This window comes from Odocoileus virginianus, chromosome 11, assembly GCF_023699985.2.
Source record: "Odocoileus virginianus isolate 20LAN1187 ecotype Illinois chromosome 11, Ovbor_1.2, whole genome shotgun sequence".
NCBI classification, from domain to species: Eukaryota; Metazoa; Chordata; class Mammalia; order Artiodactyla; family Cervidae; genus Odocoileus; species Odocoileus virginianus.
The window spans coordinates 17,858,556-17,883,053 of record NC_069684.1 but is presented as its reverse complement, the minus strand read 5'-3'; the positions used below and the strand labels follow the sequence as shown (position 1 = coordinate 17,883,053).

Genomic DNA, 24,498 nt, shown 5'->3' with positions numbered 1-24,498 from the left:
TTACCTTCGTTTTACAGTTGACAAGACTTAAGATCTAAAAAGATTACGATACTTCCTCAAGGTCACACAGCCAGTAAGTGGCAATCCTAGGTATACAGACAAAAGCTTGTGCTCAACGCTTGTATCTTCAAGTATGTGCTGTGCTTGGTTCCTCAGTCATGTTAAGACTTTTTGCGACCCCATGCACTGTAGCCCACCAGGCTCCTCTGTCCATGGGTTGCCATGCCCTCCATGAGGGGATCTTCCCAACCCAGGGATCGAACCCAGGTTTCCCGCACTGCAGGCAGAATCTTTACCATTTGAGCTACCAGGGAAGCCCAAGAATACTGGAGTGGATAGCCTATCTCCTCTCCAGGGGAACTTCCCAACCCAGGAATTGAACTGGGGTCTCCTGCACAGCAGGCGGATTCTTTACCAGCTGAGCTACACGGGAAGCCCATCTTCAAGTATAATACATGTGGGGGGAAAAAAACACATCCTTTAAAGTATAAAAGTGAAAGTGAAGTCGCTCAGTCGTGTCCGACTCTTTGCGACCACATGGACTGTAGCCTACCAGGCTCCTCTGTCCATGGGGTTTTCCAGGCAAGAGTACTGGAGTGGGTTGCCATTGCCTTCTCCAGGAGATCTTTCTCCCAATGATTGAATGTTTGATTCTCTAAACATCAGAGAATACTTTCAAATAGTGGTGAACAGGTCACTTTATTTATGAATTGGATTCATGGGACATATAGACTATTTCTAACACCCAGTATTTGCCAGAGTGGTATCAAAAAAATTTTTTATGGAAAGAAAAATGATTGTACCCATTACTTAATCTAATGCAAAACACTTTATTAAATATGAGCCATTAGCTGCCTATTTAACTACAACCCAATATACCTTAAAATGATTTCAGCTAAGTACATGATTAGTATAATTTTTCTTTAAAAAAAAAATGATGCCAAAATATTCTTTTCTGTTGACTCATAGGCTATTTTAGAGGTGCAAATGTTGATGTATTAGGCTTTTACAGACTTCTTGCAGGATGCATGATAAGGGGATGGTAGGTGAGTATGCCACAGCTTTCCCAATTCCTACTATGGGAAGTCTGAATGATAACCACCTCACTACAACCTTCAGTCTGCCTGGTCCCTCCCTCAGCAGATACTGACTGATGTGTGTCCACACACAGCAGTGATGATATGGACAGGGCCTCTGCCTGACAGAGCTCACATCACGGTGGACAAGAAGAAGCAAACAGCAATCACACACACACTTCAACAAGGTGACGACCATTCTGGGAAGGACGGGAGTCAATGGGGCTGAAATCCAGCGGGTGAGAGCCACTCTGGAAGACAGGGATGATACCTGATTGAGACCCGAGGGCCTAGAATGAGCCCACCACAGAACAAGTCCAAGGCCAGAGAATTCCAGGCAAAGGAAACAGCAAGCTCAAAAGCCTGCAGGCAAAAAGGCTCAATGGTTTAGCTTTTGAGAAGGAAGACCCATTGCTGAAGGAGCCACTGCATGCTGGGAGTTGGACGGAGGTTGTAAGACAAGGCTGACCAAAACAGGCAAGAGCCATCAAGCTGCTTACAATTTATACAAAGGCAGTGCCCGGCACACTAGCCCTGTAAAGAAGTACATATTAAATATTCAGCCTTTGTCATGTTTTGTTTTTTTTTTTAAACCACCCTCTAAAAAAAAAAAAAAAGTTAGATCTCATGGGCCACAGAGTACAGGCCCCTGTTATAAGGCAACGGGAAGCCCTAAAGTATTTTGAGAAGGGCTGTGGAGTATTCTGGGTCATGTTTTAAAAGATCACTCTGGTTATTCAGTGGAAAAAATGTTGGTAATTAAGCAGAGCAGAAGTAAAGAGTTCATCTTATTCTCACACATTAAAGTGCTGCCCAGGATGGGAAAGAAGTGCCCTGACAGTGGAAGCCTTCAACAAGAGGGCATGGGAGCTCTTGGATGTGATACTGGGCAAGTAGGTAGGGCGTCTGAGGGTGCTCCACCTGGAGTCCAGTTAACCCATAAATTCTAGGATTCTTTACCTAGTTCATCTGTTCACAAACCTCAAAAGAAAAAAAAAAAAGAATGCCACCCATAGAAACTGAGAAAAATTTACTTAGTAAAAAAAGTATTTACCATAAAGATCCAGATACTGGTATACTTAAAACAAGGGAAACAGGGAGATAAGCCATATTTTTTGAATATTTGAGATCTACCTGAGTCAGTCATCTGAGGTATTGTTAAAAATGCAGGTCCCTGGCTCCCACTCAGACCTACTTACTAAATGAGACTTTAAGGAACAATTTAACAAGTCTCCCAGATGAGAAGCTGTTTGACAAACTCTGATCCACACAAATTCTAGAAGCCTTCAAAGGAGACTATTATGCTATTACCTCCTGGACTGCAGGATTCCTTTTCTAATTATCAATTAAGAGTTTAAGATGACATTCTGATTTTCGATCAAACAATATGAATAGCATAATAATCTCACTTATTTAGTATATGTCAATAGTGACACAAAGCAAATATCTGAATTGTTCACTGGCTGGGATGATATATGCTTTTGAAAAATGCATTTACAGGGCCTTCCATGGTGGTCCAGTGGTTAAGAATCCATCCTGCAATGCTGGGGATGTGGGTTCAATCTCTGGACTGGGAACTGGGATCCCATAAACCCTGGAGCTACTGAGCCTGCACAGTGCAACTAGTGTCCATGTGCCCCAGCGAAAGATCCTGCGTGACGAAACTCAAACCCAGCGCAATGTATAAATAAAAATAATTTTAAAAAACACATTCAATATACTTTATAAGATCCTTTTAAAAATACTGAACACTGTGCGTGTGTTAGTCACTCAGTCATGTCCGACTCTTTGTGACCCCGTGGACTATGGCCTGCCAGGCTCCTCTGTCTAGGCAAGAAGACTGTGGGTTGCCGTGCCCTCCTCCAGGGGATGCATTGCAGGCAGATTCTTTACCATCTGAGCCACCACGGAAGCCCCCTATTGAATACTGCTGCTGCTGCTGCTAAGTCACTTCAGTCGCGTCCGACTCTGCGCGACCCCACAGACGGCAGCCCACCAGGCTCCCCCGTCCCTGGGATTCTCCAGGCAAGAACACTGGAGTGGGTTGCCATTTCCTTCTCCAATGCATGAAAGTGCAAGTGAAGTCACTCTGTCGTGTCCAACTCTTTGCGACCCCATGGACTGTAGCCCACCAGGCTCCTCTGTCCATAGGAGTTTCCAGGCAAGAGTACTGGAATGGGCTGCCATTTCCTTCTCCACCTATTGAGTACTACTTGCATAATAAAAATAGCAGCACACCTGTATGGGAAAAGTGACTTTGAAGTTCTAGTTGAAGTCTGAACATTATCTATAGAATGTATTTTTGCTGTTAGAAGGTAAGACAGTGAGGGGGGAGTAATGACTGTAAAGGTACATAAGAGGGTTTCTGGGGTTTGCTGGGACTGTTCTGGAATGCTTCCAGGTGTTGATTCCATGGTGGTGATCAGTTTATAAATTCTTCAAGCTGTATACTTGGGGTGTATATGCTTTTCTATACAGGTGTATATGCTTTTCTATACTGTTATATAATTTAATAAAAATGTTAAAAACAACAACAACAAAAAAAAAAAAACTCCTGCTCCTGAACAATGGCTGGAGGGTAAACCAACCCTCTGAAAATAAATTTGGAATTTTGTATTAACAGCTTTGATATTTGTAACAAATATCCACTGTCTTGACCTAGTAATTCTAATAGGATTTACTTTAAGGAAATAATATAAAATATATACCAAAACAGATATACAAAGATGTATACTGCAGTTTTATTCATAATATGAAAGAATAAATAAGCACCATATCCAAGCAAGAGAACAGTAACTGATAGTAAATCCATACAATGTAATATCTTGTATCAGATATTACACTTAGAGAGTTCAGTGAACAATTCACAGAAAAATACAAATGATCAAAGATTAAAAGATGCACTAATGCATTCATAAGCAAAGGAGTACAAGCTAAGAAATATTTTTCCCGGTTAGAGTGGGGAAGATGAAAAAGATGAACACTGCCTAGAGTTGTCTAAGGTATTAGGAAATACAGAATATGTACTCTGCTACTAAGAAATATCACTAATAAGGTCTTGATATTTTGAAAATATTTATCTGTGTTTAAAATGGGCATTTTCATTGAACTTTTTAGTACTTAAATATCCAGGATATGCTCACAAAGATAGTTCCTGAAGTATGGTTTGTAATTGCCAAAAATTAACCACATAAATACATACCAACAGGGTCAATGATCAAACAAATCATAATAGAAGCAGGTTACAGAAGGGAGCATAGTCTCTCATGTCAAAGACCTGGGTTCTTAGTTATGATTTTTAAAAATTATGCAAGTTTCAATTTTTCAAAGTGTTTATTTCTTCTATATAAGATAGAATTTTATAGGGTCATTGTGGGGGATTAATAAAGAAGGCAACTATGAAAAAGAATACTCTAAATCTACTCTGTCCAATAACTGTCAGCCAATTACGGTTATGTTCTGAGCACGTCAAATGGAGTTAGTGTAATGGAGGAATTAAACTTTTTGACTTTACTTAATTTTAATTAATTTAGATTTAAATTTAGTTACTGGAAAACTTTCACATATGTCTGGAAAATCTGGGTATTTTCCAGTAAATCAACCTTTTCAACTGTAAGTTTTATATACTCTAAATACAGATGAAGTATCTCCAATGAAAAGTTCATTTCTGAATTGAGATATGCTTAAATATAAAATATATGCCACATCTGTAAGTTTTAGAAAAAATTTTTAAAGACTTTATAGAAATCTCAATTATTTTTATATTGATTACATGTTTAAGTAACAGTCTTTTGGGTATACTAAGTTAAATAAAATACATTGTTTGTTGTTGTTCATTCGATAAGTTGTGTCTGATGCTTTGAGATCCCGTGGACTGCAGCACACCAAGCTTCCCTGTCCTTCACTGTCTCCTCGAGTTGCTCAAGCTCATGTCCATTGACCTGGTGATGCCATCCAACCATCTCATCCTCTGTCGCCCCCTTCTCCTTACCTGTTTCTTTCTATTTTTTAAATATGACTACTAGAAAATTAAAGATAGCTTGTACTTTAGTATTTCTATCAGACAGCATGTATCTGTATTGATATAAAACTATGTCCACAATATTTTTTCATATAAAAAAATTACAGATTAATATGTCGTTTCTTTTAAAAATATATTTCAATTTCATTTTATGGAAATGGCTAGAAAAAATATATAAAACTATTTTTATAGAGTGGAATTATAGAACGGACGCACATTTTCACCTTTCTTATTCATCAAAATTATTTGCATTTTTTTAAAAGTACAGATTTTTAATTTTAAAACTTAAAAATGCTTATGATTACATAATAGTATAAATCACAACTATGTACAAATAAAACAAAGTTCTGTTTTTGTGTTGTATTTTGAGTTTAGGTTTCTTTTTCTATTTTTTCTTTTTGCAAAATTTTTCTAATTCTCTTTAAAGGCATATGTGTGTGTGTGCTCAGTCACCTCAGTTGGGTCTGACTCTTGGCGATCCCACAGACTGTAGCCCACCAGGCTTCTCTGTTCATGGGATTTTCCAGGCAGGAATACTGGAGTGGGTTGCTATGCCCTCCTCCAGGGGAATCTTCCCAGTTCACGGATCAAACCCATGTCTCCTGCATTAGCAGGCAGGTTCTTTACCACTAGCAACACCTGGGAAGCCCTTAAAATGGGCACGCATTACTTTAATGAAATACACATTTAAAAGTTCAAAATATGTGTGTATGTGTGGGTGTATGTTAGCTCCGATAGTCAGTGACCTCAATAGTTGTATGGTACGCATCCTGTGTGTGGCATGGCAGAAGGCAAAGAGCTGTGGCTTTCACTTTCAGGATGGTCCTTTCTTTATGCAAGGTAAAAACTGCCAGATACCATGCCACAGATCACCTTCTTATCAGGATTTGAGATTTTAAGTTACATCACTAAACAGTTTTGAGTATTTTGTAATACCTGTCATGCCAAAAACATAATTAAAACTCATCTTCTTTCTAATACAAGAATTTTAGAATAAACAGTCAAGAAGCAATTAGTACTGATAAAATATGGGTCACTTGTCAAAAAAACAACAAATAAATGAAACAACTTCCTGTTTATGCTGCTTCCATTCTGCGTCATCTTCCAAGCTGAGGGAATAACACTCTGTAAATCCCAGCGCTTCCCGCTCAGAGGACTCACATCCCAGCGTCATTTGTAGCGACACAGTATGCCTCACCCTTTTTGATTAACCAAAGCCATTTCTATCATGACTTACAACTGACTATAAACAATTCTTAGATTTGAAGAGACTGGATTTTTGGGAGAGGGTGCTATAGTTTTGATTGCCTTTGAAAGTTCAAAAAGTTGCAGACTGTTAGTGAGGGTCATTTACTTGTTAAAGAAAACTGAGATCTAGAGCGGTTAAATGGCTTGCCATGCTTAAAGTTTACTGAGGTCTCAGGGGAGCCTAGAGCTCATGTCTTCTCACGTCTTACTCACGATTTTGCCACTGACTGCAAACACCTTTCACTATTAAATTAACCCAACGTCACTGCTGCAATAGATCTCCACAACACAAATATATCACATGTGAAATCTCTGATTATAGGCAACTCCACAAATGTAAAAATGATTACCTCAAAAATACCAAGGCTATATACACAAGAACACAAATGTTTGCTTTCTTTGGGCTTTCCTGGTGGCTCAGAGGGTAAAGAGTCTGCCTGCAGTGTGGGGACTGGGTTTGATCCCTGGGTCGGGAAGACCCCTTGGAGAAGGAAATGGCAACCCACTCCAGTATTCTCGCCTGGAGAATCCCCAGGGACAGAGGAGCATGAGGGGCAACAGTCCATAGGGTCGCAAAGAGTTGGACACGACTGAGCGAATTCACTTCACTTTGCTTTCTAAGTGAAAGCTGGTAAGACTTAATAAAAACTGCACAAACTAAAAAGACACTTGGAAAAACATACACAAGACTCTTTAAATAAAAATGACTTATTAAAAAGCAGAAATAGTGGACATTAATTGAGAAGAAGCCCAGAGAAAGGTTTAGTTCTTCAGACAGAACAGCTACAAAAAATGTGTACAGCATATCACTGCCTACCCAAAGAAGAAAGCACAACTGGCACAAATGCATCAAAATGCATTCCTCTAAGCAACTGAATGAAATCTAAGTGATAATGGTACAAAGGAGCTCGCATAAACTGTGGTGTACAAAGTCCTAATCTGAGCCTGGTCTTGTGTTTCATTTTCCCAAAATGCTAAGTCTCTGAACCCATGCTATCAGTGTCCTTGAAGTGGAACTCAGAAAGCTCTGGATACAAATATTGTCTAGTTGAATGTAATAATACTGAATCAACACAATGCTTTAAAAAAAAAATCAAGTTAGTGTCAATTACCACTTCCTTTTCTTCCACAAAACCTCAACTAGAATTTATTAAAATCAGAGAAGCAAAAGATCAGTTAGGTACTATTAACCCACAACTGGCAAATAGTAACAGCTTCCAAATTAGAAGAAGGATCAAAAACTCTAACATTAAGTTGGATCACACAATTGAGTCTAGTTTAGCTCTCAACTCTAAAAGGACTCTGCAACATTGTGAAGTATAGATGATTTAGAATACTTATTTCAAAGAACATACTTTAAAAAGCTTTTCAAATACTAGAAAATGAACTTTGGATTATACTTTCAATTATACCAACTCACTTAACTTTTACTATATTGACCTCTGAATTTCAATGTGCAGAATTTATAAGTACTACCTTGCAGAAAGAGTAAATATAATGATTAAAGTCAAGAATATATGCGTCACTGCAAGGCATCATTTAAATATCAACATCTACAGAAGTCATCTTCAGAAAAACCTATCACAAAAAATTTAAAAAGCACACACTGTATTTATCAAGTAAGTAGCTGGGAAATTGTTTACCTTACCAAAAATATACCACCTAACAACAGGGCTTCCTTATCAGAATATCCTCTGAACTGGTTAGAGACTGGGAATGTCTAACCCAAGCTCAGTTACTCAGAAGTATCTCTGCCACCCCACACGGACTGTAGTCCCCAGACTGCTCTGTCCATGGGATTTTCTAGGCAAGAATACCTGAGTGGGTTGCCATTTCCTCCTCCAGAGGATCTTCCCAACCCAGGGATCAAACCCACATTTCCTGAGCCTCCTGCATTGGTAGGCAGATTCTTTATAACTGAGCCACCAGGGAAACCAATAGATGGGCTCCTAGATCTAAAAAGGTTACTGTTTCATTAAAACATGGGTTTATTTCTAAACTATTTTTAGGTATATGGATACAGAAAGGCAACTAATGAGTAAAGCAAGGAACAAGAATCTTTTAAAGCTCAGTGATAACCTACCATTTGAAATAATTTCAAAAGGAAATCACATGACATGGAGTCTTTGGCAAACACATAGCAAGGTTCCTGCCTAAGATGACTCTTAAAAAGCCATATGTTAGCACTGGTATGATCCCAAGTCTTTTTATTCAAGGAAGCTGCTTTCTAGTACATATGTTAAAGACAGCTGGTTCTCTTACATCTAGTTATGCTAATCAACTGGCTTAGCCATATAGTTTCAAAATACAAAGATATCTTAATGATATTTCACTTACATGCTATTTTCTCTCAGGTCTTTTTAACAATAGGTTAATATCTAAATAATCTGAGACTAAAGATTTTTTTCCCTTGGATTGGTTTCTTATAAGCTGATGATTGCTTGCTTGCTCTGGATAACTCCCGAAAGGCTGTCAAGCAGTTGTATATGGAAATGTCAGTAACTGGGTTGCAAGAGTTCCAGAAGCAATTCAGATGGTAGAAGAGGCCGCCATCCAAACCAAGAGCACTCTTCACAATGCAAAGTGATTACCAATCAATCAGGAAACCAAATGGTTTTTACCATAGCAGTTCTTTTTGTCTAGGAACACAGCAAACTAAGAAATAAAGAGGAAAAAAGACAACTGGTCTGGAGGAGTGAGACGGACGGACAAGAAAGACACAATAACCTTCCCAAAGCCAGCAGTCTCCTCGCTCATTTTTGCTCTGAGAAATAAGCCTGATGATACTAACAACAGATTTCTTTTCCATCAGAGAAATTATATGTGGAAACTGTCATTTAACTCATTTAAAAAGGAGTTTCAGAGTTGACCTAGTAGTTTACAATAAGGGAAAGAGTTTGAAGCAGTCTGGCTTTTTCTTGCACAAGTAACATAATCAGATTTCATTCCTTACCCTGACAACCTGCCGAGTACTTGTGATGAAGGCTTTTCTTATACTCAATTCGGTTGCATCGAGGTTGAATTTCCTAGGATTTGCTTCAACTATGCGTGGGTCAAAAAGTCAAGGTAAAGCAATTTCATCAGCAAAAACCTAACCAACATCAGTGTTAAACCACAGATCTCTCACAGGCAAGCAATAAAATCTGGCCCAATTTCTCAACACACAGTCAGCTTACACTGATCATCCTCAAACTTTCTCTGCCCATAGCTATACGAGGATCCTTGTGCCCCCAAGGCAGAAGTGACCTGCCTGGGTTCACTACACACCCATGGGTGTCCGGCCACAGCTAAGCTAGGCTCTTCCACATGCCTGCCATTGTTTTGACTCCAGATCATCTTTCCCAGGACAGCATTTGCAAGCCGTTTTCATTTGCCATTCCCAACCATCTCGCTTCTGTCAAGATGCTAACTCTGCTTCTTAATCGAGAAATCGAGGCTTCTTCTCTGAGGTTTCCCTGCTCTTCTCACCCTGACCCTGGGTCACTCCATGACTCTCTGTACTCATCTCTTATCATCTGCAAGGATGCACTTGTGATATTATTTGACTAATGTCTGTTCTCCCTCCTCCAAGCCCCCTTCTACCCCCACCATAAGTTCTACAAGCGTTGGTACACTTTTGCTTATCAATCCAATCTCAGTAACTAGCAAGATGTCTAGCACATAGCACTCAATGACTATTTGCTGAATGAAGAATATCTATTAAAACTTTTGTTCTCTTTATCTCACAATTTTTCTGTCTCCCCCAATCTTCTTCTCTTCCCTCCTATCGCAAGGCAGGACATATCTCCCTGTAAGGGTGCTTTTGCTCCCACTCCCTCACATATTTCTCTTCCACTAGTTTTAGAGGACACGTTTGTCTTTTAATAATTTAAAAGGCACCCTAGGGTCATTTTGATGAAAAGAAATTATCCACTCCACACATCAACTCTATATGAACCTGTGTGCTGACTACAGACTGGTCCTAACAAAATCTGGTTTCCTTAATGTGTTGTTACACTCAAAAAACAAAACAGGCCTCAGAACATGCAAATGGCATATCTTCAATCTAAAGTTCTGATTTAATATTTCCAGTTGAAAAAATGGCCATGTAATCCAACATTTACAGTTCCCTGGTTCACCCATCATATCAGTGAACTTACTTAACATCAATAGCGTGACTTGGCATAATAGATCTGCTTTAGTAAGTGCAGTTTCATGGGACAAGATGCCTCTCTAATGCTCAATGGCACTGAATGGGAAAAAGTCTGGGGAGGGATTTTCTTTTGATCTCTAATTACCAATGTACGATACTGGTCTGTATACACCTCCTCAAAATAATGACAGCTAATACTCACAGAAGCTCTCTATGGGGAATTCATGCAAGTCCAGTGGTTAGGACTTTGAACTTCCAACGCAGGCATTCAGGGGGCACAGTCTGATCCCTAGTTGGGGAACTAAGATTCCACAGGCTGCGTGACTCAACAACAACAGAAAAGAAAGTTCACTGTGTCAGGCACCATCCTAAACTCTTTATCTGATAAACCTTCAACAACCGTGTGAGCTAGGTACAGCTGTTACCTACCGTTCTACTGAGAAGCAAAGTATAACTGGCAGAGGCAGCACCTGAACACCCGGTCTGACCACAGGGCCAAGCTCAAAGCCGCTGCACTGTGTGGCCTCTATGCTGCAGGACCTTCCTGCACTGAAGCAGCACTGATCACTCTACCTGAGCCTCCCGGGCAACGACTGTAAGTATGCCAAGGTACAGATAGGAGGAGCATCAATCGATGATCAAAGAAAGTATCTCATCTATGTATCTGAGACATCTGAATGAAAACCTGTCCATTCGTCTGTGTGCCTCACGAGGCACAGATGCCTCAGAAAAGGATATTGATGGTTTCGTCGAGGTCCTCTAGGTCCCACTCTATGCTCCGGAGGTTGTTCCTCAGCTCGTTGGTGGTCCAGTCGACTTCTTCCCTCGTGGCCGTGGATGGGTCCTGGAGGAGCTCCGTCCATCTCTGAAACAAGCCCTGTGCAGTGTTGACTGCTTTCTGAACCTCTCTGTAACCAGGTGAAGGGAAAGGACAGAAATGAGACAACACTTACTATCAACAAGTTAATACAAGACTTGTGTTAACCATTACAATCAGACCCCACCCTCAGCAATGAACCACTATTCCCCAAAGTGTTTCTAAGTTGTTACAGAAGGCATGAACAAATATAAAAATTCAAAATTTTAAAATAATAGTCTGAGAATTATGCTCTCAGCTGATTTCAAAATAAAATAGCCACCACCTAAGCACCGATAATATCAAGTTTGTTCATAAAGTGAAAGTGCTAGCCGCTCAGTCATTTCATTCTTTGCAACCCCAGGCTGCTCTGTCGGTGGGATTTTCCAGGCAAAAATACTGGAGCAGGTTGCCATTTCTTTCTCCAGGGGATCTTCCCAACTCAGGGATCGAACCTACATTGCCTGTGCCTCCTGCATTGGCAGGTGGATTCCTTACCGTCTGAGCCACCAGGGTGTCCTTTAAATTTTGTAAAGGACAAAATTTAATTTTTCTAACAGACCATACTTAAAAGTAGTCTAGGAGGCTATAATGCAAATTAACTAAAGGACCATTAACATTCATACATGCTGCTAGTTGGTGCAAAGTAATTTGCATTCAGATGAAGATTCTAAAACAACTTTCTTTTCCTTGGGAAGACTGCTGTGAAAGAGGGGTAAAAAAGGGTAGACAGAAGAGTTACTGTTACACAGCTTGTCTTTTAGGAGGTAAGTATTTTAACCTGAGACATTTTAAAATTCAAAATCTCATTAGAAGATTCCCCAACAGTATTAGCTTTAAATATCTCTATTGTACTTTCTATTCTGCACAGAAGATTAGTGTGCTTCAAGTTCAGGGGGTGAGACTAGGCTATTAAGTATTGTGGTCTATTTTCTTTTAGATTATAGATACAGCCACAAGGTCTTAAAAACCTTTCTCCCCCCTATTGGGCCAATATCTACCATTAAATGTTATAATCTAACACAACCATGTATAAAAGCCAAAAAGGAGTCGTTTTATAATCATGGTCTCTTGTGTACAAAGATTATAACCTTCATGCTCCTAAACTAAGATATCTGTTATGATCCTTCCATGATTTCTTAACCAACTCTTCTGGGTGTTCAATCAGTGCGCTTGTTGCCCATGGCTTTAACACAGGGAACTACATGCATCCTATTCCCTCTGACATTTCAAGTGTCAGAGGAGACAGCACAAACAAAATGAAAAAAGTACCTTGTAAAATCTTGGACTGTGAATACTGATGAGAGCTAAAAAGCTGAATGTTAAATACAGAATATAGACACTGGAGCCGGCTGAATAAATCACTGAGCTATGCGGCCAACAATGAATCTACCAAGAACACTCTACAATGTTCACACCCAGCTCATGGGTTAAGCAAGTCCCCTCATTGTCCCTCTCACATCAGCCCTACGCTTTCAGTGCTAAAGAGAAACTCTATCTGAGACAAAAAGAGGAAAGACTAAGTAACCCAGATGCAAATCTACTATTTTTACACTTTATTGAGGTTTCTGGCTGACTTGGTAAAGAAAAGGGCATACATTTCCCATAATATGAAGTACTTGGTGAAGGGAAGTTTGTGTTGAATTGTGCTGAATATCTTCTCTGATAATAGAAGGCAGAATTTAAAAGTTATCTAAGATGATACATCTCATTCTAAAGGACATAAAAATTACCAGTTCTGTAAAGGAAATCTGAATTCTGAATTGCTTTTTGAAAACCAGAAGTCTCAGGCTGGAGCATACCACATTCTCCACCACCAACAGACAACTAGATGCTGGAATTAAACTCTTAAGCAGTGATCCATAAACTTTTTCAGTCTCAGGGCTCTTCTGCACTTTTCAAAATTACTGAAGACCCCAAAGAACTTATTTTGATGCAAGCTCTTTATCTGTTGCCACTTACCGTATTAGAAATTCAAACAGATATTTTAAAATACTTACCACTTAATAAAACATTACAATGAAATTACTGTATGTTAACATTTTGCAAAAAATTTCTAAAACAAAAATATTTAGTGAGAAGACTGGCACTGATTCACATTTTTGCAAATCTCTTTAATATCTGGTTTAACAGTAGGACACGTATATTCTTACAACTGCTTTTACACTGACTGTTTACATACGTTTTGGTTGAAGCATATGACAGAAATCCAGCCTCAAACAGATATATAGTTGGAAAAGGGAGGAGTACTTTAACAGTCTTTTCAGATAATTGTGAATATTCTTTCTTGACGCTCTAAGAAAACTCAACAAGTGGCAGTTTCTTAAAGCTTAGCGGCAGTATGGAGGCTGAAACTGCACCAAAGACCTTGTGAACCCTCATACATTACAACTCACTGCGCCATCTTCTACAGTGACTGAATCTTTTACCCATCACGTACTGGTCATTTACAAAGTATTATTTTACCAAGCATCAAAGATCGTCCAAATGCTGACTCATTTCATTACACAACATTCAAAATCATACAGTAATATCACCACCAATCCCACCAGAAAAACCTAACTACCTGGAATCTGTAACATGATACAAGTTGTATCAAGCTTCCCAAAATTCTTTTTTTAAAAAAGGCTCTAATTTCATCATCTGTGAAAGTATTGTCAGTTGTTTTCCAGGAAGTAACAGGTTCACCTCATTCATTTTTGAGAACATCTCAAGGTTTTCAATGGATAATTTTGATCCTTGTGAGCATATGCAAGTCTCAATAACCAGTCTGCAAATCATTCTTTGAAGAAAAAAATGAGATTCTGTGGAGGAAAAAGCGACCTATTTCAGCTTGTAACTGCATCAAAGAAGTTCCTTCCCTTGGAGTCAGTCATCTTATAATACAGCAAAAGTGCCCCATGCACTCTCTCATGTTGTCACAAAGAATATTAAAATGTGTACTGAGGTGGGAGAAACAAGTGTAACTGTGAGTTACACTTCTGATTAAATAACTTGTATCTACAATATACATATATATATATTAAACTCTCAAAACTTAAACCCAATTTAAAAAATGGGCACAATGAAGACCCAGCACATTCCAAAATAAACAAATAAATCTTTAAAAAAGAAAACTGAGCTGATTTCTTAAAAAAATGGGGGAGGGCAAAAGATCTGCAGAGTCACTTCACTAGAGATAACATACAAGTGACAAGTAAGCACATGAAATGATGCCCAATACCATTAGTCATTAGAAAAATGCAAAGTAAATCCATAACAAGATACCACTACAAACTTAGAATGGCCTCACACAACCAACTGACAATGCCAAGTGTTGACCAGGTAGTGGAGTAACTGGAACGCTCAAGGATTGCTGGTGGGAACACAAAATTGTACAACCATTTGGAAAACAGTGTAGTTGTTTCTTAAACATACAAAACATGCATTTACCATATGACCCAACAATGCCACTTCAAGATGACACAAAAAAACACACACTCACACAACAATCTGCAAATTCTTACAGTGGTTTTAGTCATAATAGCCAAAAACTGAAAACAAGCCAAATGTCTTTCAACCAAGGAATGGACAACTCTGGTACACCTTCACAATGTACTACTACTCAGCAACAAAAAGGAACAAACCATGCCTACGTGCAACAATAAGAACAAATCCCAAACGTACTATGCAAAGTGTAAGAAGTTAGATGGCCACACAATATATGATTCCATTTCTGTAACATTATGGAGGAGGCAGAACTATAGGGAGAGAAAACAGATCAGTAGTTGCCAGGTGCTGGACATGGGGGGAAGGGGACAGAGAGAAACTTCTAGGGCTGATGGATCTGTCCTGCAAGTCACTTGTGGAGGTGGTGGTTACTAACTACACATATTTGTCAAACTTCACAGAAGTACACACTAAAAAGGGTCAGTTTTATTGTTGGCAAATTACAACTTTTAAAAAGTGAGGAAAAGTTGGGACTTCCTAGGCGGTCCAGTGGTTAGGACTCTGCACTTCCATTGGGGGCCCAGGTTTGATTCCTGGTTAGGGAACTAAGATCCCACAGGATGCACAGTACAGCCAAAAAAAAAAAGAGAGAGAGAGAGAGACCAACTATGCTTTTTTTTTAAAAAAGGAAAAGTGTTAATGGGAATCAAGATAAGATAAAATTATTATTTCTTTTACTGTTTCACGAAGAACAATCTGAAGGGAATGTGATTCTCTTTTTTTTTTTTATTTTTCACCATGAGGGAGGAATAGTTTTGGTGCCACTGCCTTGATTTAGGCAAAGGCACCAGCAGTTTTACTTGCCACCGCTTTTGCACCATCAGTTTAAATGTAACATGATGAAAAAAAGTAAGTAACATCTGAGTAGCATCATAAAAAGCATTTGAAGCTGAGGGGCTCTTGTATGAAAGGATCTTGAAGTGGCCCCCACACTGGGATCCAGGGCTGTACTTTCATCACCACAACCTTAAAGACGTTGACAACTCAGACTTGAGGAGAAGGAGGAGCAGGTGGGTGGATTCAATTCTAGCAACACAGAGTGAAATCAAAGTGTCCTAAAGCATGCAAGAACTTGAGCATGTCCTAAAAAAGAAATGAAAGAAATGGCAGGAATTAGAAAAATGCTCAAAGCGATCCCAGGATAACATTCAAAACCCCACATGCCCAGCCAGTGACCTGGCTCGTATAACTCTCAATCTCTTACTTTTAAAAGAGGTTTCATTTTTAGTTTTCAAGTAGTAGCACAGACATAAGAAAGTCAAAGTAGTCTTATTTTACTTTTCTAAGATGTGTTTTAAGGGATCACAAAAGTGGGAACGGTCAGCAGTGGTTCTGATCTGAAAAGCCAGAGAACCTGTAGTATGTCAAGGAATCCTATCTTAATAGCATCTCACAGGGGCCCTCAAAGTTTATAACACCTCCCAATTTTTCTTTTAACATCATTTCAGCTTAGTATTAGCCTGAAAAAGAAAGTGAATGGAGAGAAAATATGTGTCACAGACAAAACTTGTTTTTAAGCCAAATATTAATGGTACCCAGAATATCCAAAAGAACTTGGATTTCTGAACAGTTTCAAGTACAAGATGCTAACTAGTGACACAACCCACTCAACTCACAACTATTTGTAAATACCTGGAACTAAATATTTAGAATCACCTGTCATTCCAAGTAAACTGATGAACAGGACACAGGAGTATATAACCAGGCCAGCTGTTTGGTATTTGGGAGGATTTCAACAGAGAAGAGCTGGTGGAGCTTTCTTCACCTACTTTTTCAGGAAAGGTACAGGGGTTTTTTCTACATGAATTGGTGTGCATTCCCACACGTGTATGTGCACCATCCTCTGCTCGTGGTGAGCGCCCACCACACACTGAGCCCTGTGAGCATGCTGCCCCTGTGAGGAGCTCTGCGGCTGCTGAGTCCTTAGTCAGCAGTGATCCACTTTCATCTGTGGCCTCTGGAAAGGTCGGAACCACAAGATATTGCCTCTTTTTCCTGTAGAGTCTGCTTTAGCTATTTTCAGGTTTTTCTTCCAAGTGCATAATGGGAATGATTAAAGTCTGATGCTCAAAACTTTCTATGAGGGGTCATGTATACCTTGAATTTCTGGAGTTCTTCGGCTTAGCTTCTTGGTACAGAGGCTTCCCTGGCGGTTCAGACAGTAAAGCATCTGCCCACAATGCAGGAGACCCAGGTTCGATCTGTGGGTCAGGAAGATCCCTTGGAAAAGGCAATGGCAACCCACTCCAGTACTCTTGCCTGGAAAATCCCATGGACGGAGGAGTCTGGTAAGCTACAGTCTACGGGGCTGCACACGACTGAGCGACTTCACTCACTTCACTTCAGCTTAGCAATCTTCTTGGTAAGTAGTAATCTGCTCACGGACAGCTTTGGGTATCGTGTCTGACACCATTTCAACAAAAGTCTTGCTAATCGCTTCCCTAGGCATGACAGGTTTAGCTCCTGACCGGGAGAAATCTTTCAGGCCCTTGAAGGAGAGAGATGGCTAACTCCCACAGCGGTCAAGCAGATGTCACTCCCACATCTGCTGCACATGCTTCAGAGTCAGTCTCATCTCACACGTTTCATGGATAACAAGAGTCACAGCGTGGAAATACCAGGGAAGAGGCTTTTCCCCTTGCTGTCTACCAAATGGCCCATCAACATGATGAGCCCCGTCATATCCTCATGGATAACAACTTCTATGACCACGAGAATGAAGGCTCTTCACTGAGAGTCATACCAGGGCCCGTGGGACCACTTGTAACACAGAGCTTCTTTCCAGTAAGCAAATGTCAAAAACGAAAACACAGCCCACATCTTTGAAGAATGTTATCTTTCAAGTAAAACTAAAGTAATCCAAGCTTTCAGGACTGGATTCTTCCATTCCTTAAAAAGAGTTGACATTGGCAGGACTAAACCAACCCAGTTTTTCTGTTTTTTTTTTTTTTTTTCTTTTTGGCCACACCATGAGGCATGTGATATCTTAGCTCCCTGACCAGGGATTGAACCCTTGTTCCCTGTATTGGAAGTGAGCAGTCTTAACCACTGTACCACCAGGGAAGTCCCCCTGTTTGTTTGAAGCTAACCCAGCACTAACCCCTAGTCACTGCTGGTTAAGCCCCTACCATACATCATTCTGCCAAAGAATTGATGCTTTTAAATTGTGGCGTTGGAGGAAACTCTTTGAGTCCCTTGGACTGCAAGGAGATCAAACCAGTCCATCCTAAAAGAAACCAATCCTGAATATTCATTGGAAGGACTGATGATGAAGCTGAAGCCCCAATACTTTGGCCACTTCCTGCAAAAAACTGATTCATTAGAAAATACCCTGATGCTGGAAAAGATTGAAGGCAGGAGAAGGGGACGACAGAGGATGAGACAGTTGGATGGCATCACTGACTCAATGGACATGAGTTTGAGCAAGCTCTGGGAGATGGTGAAAGACAGAGAAGCCTGGTGTGCTGCAATCCACGGGGTCACAAAGAGTCAGACATAACTGAACGACTGAATGATGATACAACATCCCAGTCTGTCCCACCATGAAGAAAAGTTCACCATCCCAGCCAACCCATTGTTTGGGTTTCAGGCAATACATCCAGATAACCATAAAATCATTTCTTAGCTGAATCTCACCAAATTTGTTGGTTAAGATGGGAGGAAGAAGTGTTTCAGCCATTAGGGAGCTTCAGTTTCCCTGAACCTGTCATTCAGCTGGGCCAACAAACAGCATGATAATCAGAGGTGCAGCCTCCCCCGGCCTTTTGATTTCTCCTTTCTTCTCTGACCATGCTGATAGGCTCTGAATTGGCATCTGTTCCAGTCACTCTGGTTGCATAACAATGACCCCCAAAATCAGGGGCATCAAACGAGCATTTCTTACGTGCATGGATTCTGTGGGCAGGAATTCGTGCCGAACACAGAAGGGGTGGCCTGTCCCTGCTCCACACTGTCTGGAGCCTCAGCTGAAAGACCCCCTGGGCAGGGGGCTGCGAGAGGAGGCTCCCCTCAGTAGCATCTCTGGGCTGCGTAGTCTCTCCACATGAGTGCTCGAGCAGAGGGGCTGCAGTAGAGCTGGACTTGTGTCCCAAGTCACAAAGATGTGACTGGAAGCTGAACTGGGTGTCTTTTGTGACTTAATCCTCAGGAGTCAAGCAGTGTCATTTCTGCCTCATTCTGTCAGTCAAGGCAGTTACAAAGGTCTGCCTGGGTTCAGAGAAAAGCAACAAGGATCCCAGCTTGATACAAGAAAACCAGCTTCACAATTTAAGAAAAGCAAATGGGACAGGAGAGATTTTGGGCAGCCAAGTTTGGAAAAACACCATAGGCTGCAACACCTGTGTCTGGGGCAGCACCCATCCTGTATGTCATCCTGTATGTATGAAACAGGGGTCCCTGTTTCACCAACGCACTGAGAGGCTAGTGGAAGGCAGATGGTTTCCACTCTACTGAAGAAACCTGAAAAACCTCTGATGTGCAAGCTTTTGCACCCCTATCGTTCTCCCACCCTGTACCCCATCAGCCTGTCCCACCACCAACCCCTCAGGCTAGGTGAGGAGGAGCTCTTTTTACTGCCTGACTTACACATTCAAACCATTTCTAAGGGGAAACACACACACTTGACCTTACTGCCATTTCCAACTTCACTGTGATAATATCTTTTGCAATAATTCTCCTAGACGCGAAAAAAAAAAAAAAAAGCCTTTAGTTACCTACAGTTCTTGACAACTTTGACCTCAACCTGCTGCTGCTTCCACAACTCCCCTGGGATAGTACTACTGCCACCAATGACACTGCAGGTCCAAGTCACGGGTGACTTGAACTCGTCCCCATTTTCAGTGTACTGAAACCTTTCTATTTTCTTGAAACTCCCACTTCCTTGTTTTTGTGATATTGTGCTATTTTAGCTTCTACTGATTTTCTCTTTCCTCTTCTTCCACCCGGTCCCAGTATTTCTCAGCACTACTTTTATAGCTTCTAGGTACTCATCAACACTAGTAGGTTCACACGATCCCTTGAAGTTGATGACTCCCCAACTGCAGTCCCAACCCTAACCAGCCACCCAGGACTAATTCCTATATTTTAGCTGTCTCCTGGATCATTCTGTTTGCCTAAAACCAAACTAATCATACTCTCCCTACAAAAAAGCAAGTATTCAAACAACAAAATAAAACATAAAAAAAACCCAAACCTGCTTCCTTCTCTAACTTCCTCATTCTCGTTATTAGTGACACTATTTTCCACGATTTGAAACTTGTCTAGACAAGCATCATCTCTGACTCTTCCTCTTGCTTCTCACCTTGCACAACCTCTACTTAAGCTGCGTCACTGGATTTTAGATCTAGAGGGAACTTTCACAATAACCAGTCTGCACTCATTAAACAAATAAGAGCACAGGGGCTCAGACTTCTTGGTTTCTGGCCTCAAGTTCTTCTGACCCAGAGCACGAGGCACCTTCTAGTAACAAGACTTTTCAACCCCATCTTTGCAAAGCCTCCTGACAAATCTATTTTCTTAGTGAATCAGAAGACCTGGGTTTGAGCCCTCAGAAGTTGTTTGACCACAGGCAAGTGGCATGGTAACAACTGTTAAAACTGCCTCCTCATTAAGAATTTACAAAAGCAAACAGATTAAATTTAAACTCCTCAACTGGGTATTCCATGCCGCCTCCTCCCCACAAAGGGGCCAACTTTCATTTCCAACCTGGTTTCTCACTGAAACAAAATCTGTTTCAGTTGGCAGCTCTTCTTCTCATCCTCCCTTTCCTCATTTCTGGCTCTGGACTTTCGCTCACCGCTTCCCCATCTGGAAGAGTCCTTACACCTCTGCAAATGAAAAGCAGACACTTCCTTCCTCCACGGCTCAGATTAAGGCCCTACTTGCTTCACGAAAGTGTCTCTGACCAACTTTCCCCGGGGAGTCTTTTCAGTCTCCACAGTATCTCAGCTCTACTCCAAAATCTTACATGCAATCCATATCGTCTACCACCTAAATTGTTTCACACAGTTGCATGGTGTTCTCCAAACCAGATTATAATTCAGGAGCCAAACAGAGTATTAGGAATTCAACAAACGTATAACAAATGTCTGTAAAGTGATTTTTACAGTGAAACATCTGATTGGGGAGTTGCCTAGGACTCCACACATTCACTGCCAAGGGTGTGGGTTCCAGCCCTAGTTGGGGAACTAAAATCCCACAAACTATGCAGCAAGGCAAAGAAAAAAAAAAAAAAAGAAGAAGAAGAAACATCTGAAACACCTGATGGATTTTCAGAAAGTAGAAAATGAGACTTGACTTTTATTCAATTTTACTGGATAACAGTACTCTGTAAATAAGGATAACTTTTCTCAACATTGTGAATAAAGTGCACAATGTTTGCCTTCAAGGAGCTCATAAAAGGTTCTACACAGAGACGAGAGATAATTAGAGAATAATACAATGTAACACATATTGTTTTGCTCATTTGCTTACTTACACCATTATTTCAACAAGATCCATAGCCAAGAACATGGAAATAAAACTATCCTTCTTTAGGCACACAAAGCCTCCAAACCAGCAAAATATTACAGGAACACAATATTTATGCCTTTTTCCTATAGGAGAGGCTCACTTGGTACAAAATATTCTCATATTCCACCATTCAATTTCTTAATGGCTTACTTTGATTAGAAGCTGCAAACAAAAGAGGGGTAAAAACTACAGATCCCAAAACTCAAAACGGGATCATTCATCCAACAAACACTATGTAAGACCTTACTGAACACAATGATGGAAAAAACACGATTCAAACATGGTATGTTTCACCTAGCAAATTTGTCAAGGTTTCTTCAAATGAGAATCTCAGTACTGCCAAGCGATCAAGGGAAAAAGGTCCATCAAACTTTGGGCAGTTGAGTGGAGAGGAGTGTATCTTGGAAGGCAATTTGGTAACATCTATCAGACGCCTTGAAAATGTGCTTGCTCACTGAATTAGCAATTCTGCTAGAGGAATAAAGGCTATGGAAATAATCAAGAACAGCAGTGAAGACCTGTGACAAGCAGGGCTTATCATTACAATAATAAAGAGAAATTTAGAAACATCATAAATGTCATCCCAGGTGATACATTATATTACATTTATACAACAAAATACAAAGGCAGTCATTAAAAAGCCTCCCCACCAAAGGCATGTTAAGGATATAAAGATATACAGATGAAAAGATTGTAAGACAGTATGATCCCAATTTCTTCATGATTAATAATAACAACAATACCAATTTATACAAATCCTAGCCTTTCCAATTACAAGCTTATGAACTTGGAAGTTTTTTTAAACTAATTTTGTTCATTTGTAAAATGATAATAATAATAGTACTAGTACAGAGTTCATAAGGATTAAAGTCAACCCCTGTCAGCTTCTCAGCACAGTGACTGATATATGATGAGACCAAAACCTGATGGGTAGTATTACATAAAACTATTAATAGAAACAGATTTAAAAAAAGACACTGAAATTTTAACTATTTCTGGATGATGGCATTTCAATTAATTAAAAAAAAAAAATCTATGTATGTGGCTGTACTGGGTCTTAGTTGTGGCACGCAGGCTCTTTAGTTCCAGCATTCAAACTCTTAGTTGCAGCATGTGGGATCTAGTTCCCTGACCAGGGATTGAACCCGGGTCCCCTGCATTGGGAGCTTCAGAGTCTTAGACACTGGACCACCAGGGAAGTCCCTTCAATGAATTTTTAATCCTTTTAAAAATACTTTTATTTCCTAAGTTTTCTAAAATGAGCATATGTTACTTTAAATGTTACTCCAAAATAAAAACAAAACAAAAAACCAGTAAGACATGGTCCTTCCTCTTAGAAAGGGCAGACTGTTTGGAAGGAGACACATAAACAGACATTTAAAAGAGAATGTTTACTGAGCACTTGATGGATGCCCCAAACTGTGCCAAGACAACATACATGCCTTAACTCATTTATTCCTCATAACCGATAAAGCAGGCATTGTTAAGCCAATTTTGTACCTAGAGAAACAAGTTCAGAAAGGATAATTAACATGCAAAAAGTTACATCAAATAATGGATAGAGGTGAGATTTTCCAACTTTAGATCAGTCTGATTTACAAAGTTCAGTTCCTTCACCAAATCTCAGTGCCTCTGGAAGTCACATAAAAAGAAAAATAACACCCAGAGCATGCATTTCCTTCCCCTTTGCACCTAGCTTTGTCTTTCTTACAGAATCTACCACCACCTGATATGCCGTATATGTGTTCACTTGTTTACCACCTGTCCCTGGAATATAAGCTTCGTAAGGACAGGAATGTCATTTTTCACTGCTGGACCTTTTGCCCCTGGCAAGCGAACAGAGAACAGACACTCGGTGTGTTTTAGAATGAAGGATTTTGGATAGAGCTGTGAGCTGATCAAGTCTCCAAAGTCACATCTGGCTGCAGTGCAAATGAAGCTTGCTGAAGAAGCCACTTACAAGAGTCCAGGTGGGAGAGGACAAGGACATGAATGAGGATGGAGGAACCAAAACCAGAGAGGAAGAGAATTCCAGAGATACCCGGGGGATGCGCTAATAGGACCTGATGACCAAGGGGACATAGGACTGATGCAGAGTGTGGAGTCAGGAGTGAATAGGGCTAAGAGAAGGAAGGCATTTTTAGGTAGGGGGAAGGAAATGAAAAAGAATTGGGGGTAAGATACCCATCCCATAGCATGGGGGATGTCAAACAATTAGTAAAATACACAGAAGAACTCTTGGGAGAGAGTTGGGTCAGAGTGACTAGGGTGCAGGATGTACGCAGAACCACCTGATGCAATGGAAATAATCAAGCTCACTTGGTGAGAACACACATGAAGAGGGTCAACTAGTCAAACTACAAGTGAAGGGCTGGTCTGAGTTTATTCACTAGGGCTAAGAGTTCTGGGAGCAAAAATACCACTGTCAGTGTATGGGCCGGGTATAGCTACACCTGCCCAAAGAGCCCAGCTGCCCGACTGTGGTGGTTTTCTCCCATGTTCTGGTGTTCCGCTCTGAACAAGACATCGACACTATAAAAATCTCACAAAGTGAACCTCAAACACTCAGACACCAATCACTGAATATTTAAATTAAAACAGCTTTCTAACTGAACTCCTTTTTAATCTTTCTTCACACTGATGCACCCAACACTATTACCAAATCAATATTCTCAGGACCCTAATTTCATGTCATTTCCCTGCTTTTCACACTGTTTATGGGGTTCTCAAGGCAAGAATACTGAGGTGGTTTGCCACTCCCTTTTCCAGTGGACAACATTTTGTCAGAACTCGCCACCATGACCCGCCTGTCTTGGGTAACCCTACACACATGGCTCATAGTTTCACAAAAGCTGAGTGCCAAAGAATTGATGCTTTTGAACTGTGGTGTTGGAGAAGACTCTTGAGAGTCCCTTGGACGGCAAGATCAAATCAGTCCATCCTAAAGGATATCAGTCCTGAATATTCATTGGAAGGACTGATGCTGAAGCTGAAACTCCAATACTTTGGGCACCTGATGCGAAGAACTGACTCATTGGAAAAGACCCTGATGCTGGGAAAGATTGTAGGCAGGAGAAGAGGATGACAGATGATAAGAAGGTTGGATGGCATTACCGACTTGATGGATATGAGTTTGAGCAAGCTCCGGGATGGACAGGGATGTCTG

General features: G+C 40.4%; 1 protein-coding gene across 3 annotated transcripts in view; it reads right to left on the bottom strand.

Annotated features, from left to right (window-relative positions):
* STX6 (syntaxin 6) overlaps nt 1-24,498 on the bottom strand; it is a 47,144-nt gene that overhangs the window by 18,822 nt on the left and 3,824 nt on the right. For all 3 annotated transcript variants that reach the window (XM_070473980.1, XM_020868820.2, XM_020868819.2), the window contains exons 2-3: nt 11,216-11,385; nt 9,299-9,393 (exon numbers count right to left, since the gene is read on the bottom strand). In XM_070473980.1, coding sequence (XP_070330081.1) covers nt 9,299-9,393; nt 11,216-11,385 — 265 coding nt within the window. The remainder of the gene's footprint in view (nt 1-9,298; nt 9,394-11,215; nt 11,386-24,498) is intronic.